At 41.9% G+C, this 6722-nt stretch overlaps 1 protein-coding gene across 1 annotated transcript; it reads right to left on the minus strand.

Moving 5' to 3' along the window:
* Positions 1 to 5518: 5518 nt before the first annotated feature.
* On the minus strand, positions 5519 to 6475 carry LOC111138830 (olfactory receptor 10K2). The gene has a single exon (XM_022490731.1). The coding sequence runs from the start codon at positions 6473 to 6475 to the stop codon at positions 5519 to 5521; it is 957 nt and encodes a 318-aa protein (XP_022346439.1).
* Between the last annotated feature and the right edge of the window lie 247 nt (positions 6476 to 6722).

Below are 6722 nucleotides of genomic sequence, written 5' to 3' on the forward strand. Positions count from 1 at the left end.
TGATGAGTAAAGTCAGAAATTGTTCCTCTGAGAAAAACTGATATCATAAATCTCCAATAAGACTGATCAGAGACAGAGAAATTCAATAAAAGTTGTTATAAATGATAACGGGGCTATGACCAGAGATGCTGTGGGGAATAACATGTTAATAAGAACACACTGGGAAGAATGTTATACCTCTATTTATGAAAGTTAGATGAAAATCAGTGAAGTCTCTGTAAAATAAACCTTAACATGATCCATTCTGGAAGATATGAACGTTTGTTTAAACATCAAACAACTGAATCATTTATAAGCTATTCAATAAAGAAATAGCCAGGCCCACATGGCCTCCGCAGTTTCAATGATTCACGAATTATGGACACAAACACCCATGCACGCACATGCACACTAACACACAGTAAATATCAGCACTATTTTAAGAGGATCTACATTGAGTTTAACCCCCAAAATGCAAGAGAATTTTTTTTTGACAGAAGAAAAATTGTAATATAATTTCCCACCTTAATGGATTAAAGAAGGACGATAAGATAAACATTCATAACAAGAACTTGTATCAAACTAGAATTGGAAAGCTCTCTCTTGCTCTGGTTCATATACAATGAAAGCCAGAGCAGGTATCAAATCTAATAGTAAAATGTCAGAAAATTTCCCTTTGAGATAAAAACCAACAGTTCATTAATACCACTTCTATTCAATATTTCACATGACGCTCCAGAGAATATAATAAAAGGATAAAAAAAAGAAAAAAGGAATAAAGATTGGGAAAGAAGAATCAAACTGATTACTGGCAAATGATGTTACTATGTGTGTAGGAGTCCAAAAGAACTTACAAAGAATTTATTTGAATTAGGATATTTAACAATTTAATTAGATTGAAGAAATTGTTTTACAGATCTATCGCATTCCCAAACATTCCAACAAGGAATTTGGGGCGTGGGAAGACACCATTTATAAAATCTTCAAAATAAAAATAAATCTAAAAATTATATGACAGACTTCTGCAGGGAAAATTACAAACCCTTATTACAAGCAGTTAGAGAAGGGATATATTAAGGAGGACACGGCAGACACATGCACGTGAGGGTACAGCTCCTGATCCAAGCCGTATTTCTCGTCTTGGATGAGAATTGGGTTCATGGTATGAATCTTATGACAAATAGTTAATAAAGAGAGAGAAATTCCAACAGCATTTATACAGAATTCACTGTTTTTGGGCACTGCTATAACCTTACATTTATTAATTCAACGTAATCCTCACATCAATTTTTCATATAAATAATACCGTATCACCATTTAACACATGAGGAAAGTGATGGGCAGAGAGATTAAGTAACTTGTCCAAGTCACGCAGCTGCTGAGTGGAGGAGAGGGACCCAGACAGGAAGGCCACAGAATTCATGCTCTTTCTCTGTACACTGTGCCCCCCTCATGTGAGTTAAAAACAAAGGAAAATAAAAAGTATGTACTAGTGAAATAGTGACAAATAGTGAAAAAAATACAAGAACAGTCAATCTATAGGTGAAAAAAGGCAAAAGAACAAGATATAAGTAATGATAAAAATATTAACTAAAGTCAAATCTTTTTTAAAGCACTTTTTTTTTTTAAGTTATTTATTTGACAGGCAGAGATCACAAGTAGGCAGAGAGGCAGGCAGAGAGAGAGAGGAAGGGAAGCAGATTCCCTGCTGAGGAGAGAGCCTGATGTGGGGCTCGATCCCAGGACTCCGAGACCATGACCTGAGCGGAAGGCAGAGGCTTAACCCACTGAGCCACCCAGGCGCCCCACTAAAGTCAAATATTTTGTCCATATCATGGGCAAAAGTAAAACAGTTGATACTTTGATTTTTGGCACGGTTGCGGAGACTTGGTTCTCATGGATGCTGTCGGGGTGGACAGCGGACACTTCTGAAGTCACTTTGGCATTAGCCTTCATGTGCTAATTCAAACTCATTCCATGCTCCATGAGATGACTTCCTATATCCTTTCCCCAAAAAACGTCGCACTTCCCAAGATAATTTTCCCCACAATTCCACTTTATCTTGAACTTTCCTTTATGGAAAACCTTTTGGGACGTGATTTTGCTTTTTGCTTTGGTTTTCTCCCCTGCTATGTCTCAGTCAAGAAAGCTGCTCATTTCCCCTGATGAATCTTTATGAGCAAAGTGAAAGAACTTGTGTCAAGTGTAATGCAGTCATCTTTCCCCGGGGATATAACACACCCACAGAGCAGACGCTGTGTCTGTGCTTGGCAAGAGACCAAGAGACGTCACTGGCAGCAATCACGGGAGCAATGACTCAGAGTGAATTTGTTTGAGATGTGAGCTCGGGGGAGAGGATGTAGGGGAGCGGAGAGATGTGCTGGCTGTCCTGTCTGTATCCACAGGGCCCTGAAAGTTTAAGAGTAAATCCTTAAACAGCCTGCAAATGAGGATCTCAGGAGGAAAGGGGCAAGTCAGGGATATAAGAGTTCCTCCTAGAGCTCAACACAAGCTGATCTCTCTCATCCTGTTAGACACACGTTGTCTGTATTTCTGGTCACTGGGCTCAGAATCTCACTGGGAAGGTGAAATTGTGCCACGGTCACATTTTAACTGCCAGGAGAGGAGGAGGGTGGTACGGGTACAAACGTGCGCATGGTGCTTTTCTGAGAAATTGTCTTCTCAGAGGAGAAAGTCCTGGCAAGATGTGCAGAGCTAAGCTAAGCTAAGCATGACCCATGCAGAACTCCTTCTCTTATTGCACAACAGCTGCTTTTCTGAAAATGTGTGAAACTACTGGTATCTCATTAAAATCATCAAGAGAGACGAGAAAATCATCAGGAGTTTAGGAAAAAATGATGTGTTGAATTTTTTCTGAGTGTAAATAATCAGTCAATCTGATCAACTCTCAATCCTTGTGAATGTTAATATTGTTATAAATTAATGAATAGGAAAACAAAAATTTTCATTTTAAAATAATCTTCCACCGACTTCTATGGAACAGAAAGAACTCTGTGAGGTAGGAGGCTCTTCGTTGCCTGCTCTGCGTGAATGCTTCTGTCGGGGGTGGCTTTAACTGCTGTCCCGCCCTCGTTCAGTCTCCTCTAATCTATAGATATCTTAGGTGGATATGCCTAAAACTACATTTTCTTGAATAGCGGTTGGCCTGATCAGTGTTAGAGGGTGTCCTAGAAAATCAGTCTCAATGCACAGGTCAGCCTGAGAGGCCCCAAATCCACTTAGAGTGATATCACATTGTGTTGCAGCCAAGGTCACAGAAATTTCCTGATCCCTACTTCTGCCTTGGTTTAGCCTTTCCCATGATGTGTTCATCGACCATGAAACTAAACAGAAACAAACAAACTGACATGAAGTCATTGTTATTGGCTGAATTTATGCCTGTAAACTCAGCAGAAATAATCCCTTAGTCTGAAGGTCTAATGGGCTTTGCTTTCTCACTAAAGCCAAATCCAGGTCTGAAGATCTTACCACTCTCCCGGAAGACACAAGAGAAGACAGAGTGGAGCTATAATTAACCAGGAGAGCTTGTGTGTGTGAATTGTGTGTGTGTGTGTGTGTGTGTGTGTGTGTATGCACGTGTGTGTGTGTGTGTGTAAGAGGAAGGAGAGGATGTCCAGTTCTAACCCATGAGATCAGGCCCAAGGACAAATTAATTCTTTGGTCACATTAAAAAAAAAAAAGAGTGAGGATGAAGTGTCAGGAGAGTCATCTAACACACATGACCTACACACTTACCAGTGTTCTGATATCTGACTCCAAGTAGCAGTGTAAACGAGTCATGAACAAGACCAGAAGAAAAGGGGGAGGTTTTCCCATGTCTCCACCCCACAGTGCCTGTCGTATGAGGATGGGAATCAGACACTCTCTGAGGTGAAGGCCATTTGTCTCATCCATGGGAGTTTATCTTTTCCACAGATGTCACCTGGCATAGTCTTCTGCTGCCAGAGACGAACACCTACGCATTCTACCCTCTGTTAATTAAAACGATGGTATCTTCATGAAAGATCATGTGAAAATACTGCAGGGACCTTCATAAAGGAAGCAGATGATGTGGGCTCAGTATCAAGTCTATTCACTAGTGGGTTAGACATTTTAATCCTCTGACAGTTGGTTTCTCACCTATAAAGTATGGATCCTACTGTGTACCTCCCAGGCTGCCCAAAGTGCACATAAAGTAACAGTTTTGAAGAGCAGCACATACTGCAGGTTTGAAGAATTAGCACCTGAAACGGACTCACATGGGGTTATTAGTTTATTTCCTTTTCACAAAACACCTGATAGGCTGGGGCCTGAGTTAACCAACAGGCCCAAGGAAAGGGGAACTTGATGACCAAAAAAAGTAATTTTGCTTTAGTCTCTGCTCTCTTCAGGCCCCTCTCTTGGCAAGTCTCAAGCTTCAAAGGAATGGAAGAAGGGCAGTTGACTTCCAGTCTTGCAGACAGACTCAGCCTCCCACAACACACAGGGGCTGGGAATGAGACATCCCATCCCCCCCCTCCTACTTCAAGCTTGGGCGAGATATGTCATTGATGGGCATCTGGTGGAAGAAAAGGGAGAAATGTGGAAACAAAACGATTCAGTCAGAAGACCTTTATTGCCCAGTGGATCTTGAAAGGAAGCATACAGCCAGGAGGCAGCTTTCTGCATGGAGCGGACACCCTGTTGGCTCTCACTCCTGCGGGAGGAAAGAAAACAAAAATGTCTAACACAAATTCTGGTCTCAAATGCACATGAGATTCTGCTGCACGCAGAATCTCTGGTGCATTCTGGTGCACGCAGAACAGAAACTGCTCTTTACATAAGAATTTACGCATAGTTAATGAAAAGGATTAAGCTAGCTGGCCTTTCTTGGCCATGCTCTGAGATTTTAGGTGTTCTTTTTAACCCATGCTTCTGCAAGTGTCTTCAAGGGATTCTAGAAAAAAAAAATTAGATTTGTATCAGTGCATAGAAAATTAGAAAAAAAAATTGGGTCCCGTAATACGTTAGAAACACATAAATGAATAACTTCTTGTCCAATTTTCTTGCTTGAACTTTACTTGGCTATATCTTAAGCACCAGATATCATCACACTCATGTACAAATGTTATGTGATGTAAGCACTGTGGTCTGCCAATATCGAAAGACTGAGACTCAGGAAACTTAGAGAAAGGGAGAAATATGGAGACAGAAGCTTCTTGGTTCCCTGAAACAGGGAGTCATGGCTGTGAAGTATTTTTCAGGGTTGGTTTCCCATCTGGCTGAGACTGAATAATAGTATTTGCCAGACTCTAGAATTCTGAACACAGACAAGTTTTCCTATAATAGCCATCCATTATTTTTTCCTCAACTGAAAAAAAAACTCAATGAGCAATAATGGACGTGATTGCAGCAAGATGTATTTTTCTGAATTTTATATATGGAAATGAAGGAAATGATCTCTGTTCTTGAAAACTGTTCTCTTGCTTGATCACTTCTGCTCTGGTAGCTTTTCCTTGCACACCTTGCAATTTACTGCTTGGAGAGAGGAGGATCTTGATTAACGTTGGGGCAGGGAAATGGTTCTTTCCACAGATCTACGAAGTGCTGACCTGAAGTCTTTATTTCTGAGGCTATAAATCAGCGGGTTGAACAATGGAGTGAGGATGGTGTAGGAGACAGATATGAGAGCATCTTGGCTGGAGGAGGAGGTGGACTTGAGCCTTAAGTAGATGAAAGAGGCACAACCATAATGGATTATGACAACAATGAGGTGGGATGCACAGGTGGAGAAAGCTTTGTACCTGCCTAATGTGGAAGGAAACTGGACTATGGCAGAGATGATGTGTATATAAGATACCAAAATCAGTAACAGGGGGACAACTAGGACCAATGCACAGAGCATGATGATGACAATCTGACTCAAGTGGGTATGGTGGGATGCCACTTTGAGGACAGGGGAGATGTCACAGAAGAAATGATGGAGCTGATTAGAAGAGTGGAAAGGCAGATGAAATACCATGGAGGTGATAATCTGTGCAATAGTAAAGCCACAGGCACAGGCAGCGCCCACTAGTCCCACACACACCCGGTGTCCCATGAGCTCCGTGTAGCGCAGAGGGTTACAGATGGCCACATAGCGGTCATAACCCATGGCGGCCAGCAGGAAGGAGTGAGAACAGCCAAGGAAGAGGAAGGTGAACATCTGGATGGCACAGCCCAGGAAGGAGATGGTCTTCTTCTGGGCCAGTAGGTCCACCAGCATCTTGGGTACAATGACGAAGGTGTAGCAGGTCTCAGAGCAGGAGAGGACGGCAAGGAAGAAGTACATGGGGGTGTGAAGTGCTCTATCCAGCATGATGGTGGAAATGATGATGGCATTGGTGCCCAGGGTGAACAGGTAGAGGGGCAGGAAGGCTATGAAAAGCAGTCGCTGCAGCCCAGCCAGAGAAGAGAAGCCAAGGAAGACAAACTCCCTCACCAAGGTCTCATTTGCCCCGCTCCATGGACGGTACATCATTTGGAGACAATCCAAGAGAGGGGTAGATAGTATCAAGATAAACCTCTGAAAATGAGTAGAATCATAAGAAATTGTTCATCATTGAATAGGTGTTAAGATCTGAGTTCTAAATTCATTACTCCACCTCCATCCAGATTATATTTTAGGCAAAAAGTGGTGCCTAAAATCAGCCAAGAGCACATCCAACTTTGCATCTCCACAATCATTCTAACAAAACAGGCAAATGGTTCTTGATGTTTCTCAG

Source organism: Enhydra lutris, unplaced genomic scaffold (assembly GCF_002288905.1).
Source record: "Enhydra lutris kenyoni isolate GAN:26980312 unplaced genomic scaffold, ASM228890v2 scaffoldscaffold94, whole genome shotgun sequence".
NCBI classification, from domain to species: Eukaryota; Metazoa; Chordata; class Mammalia; order Carnivora; family Mustelidae; genus Enhydra; species Enhydra lutris.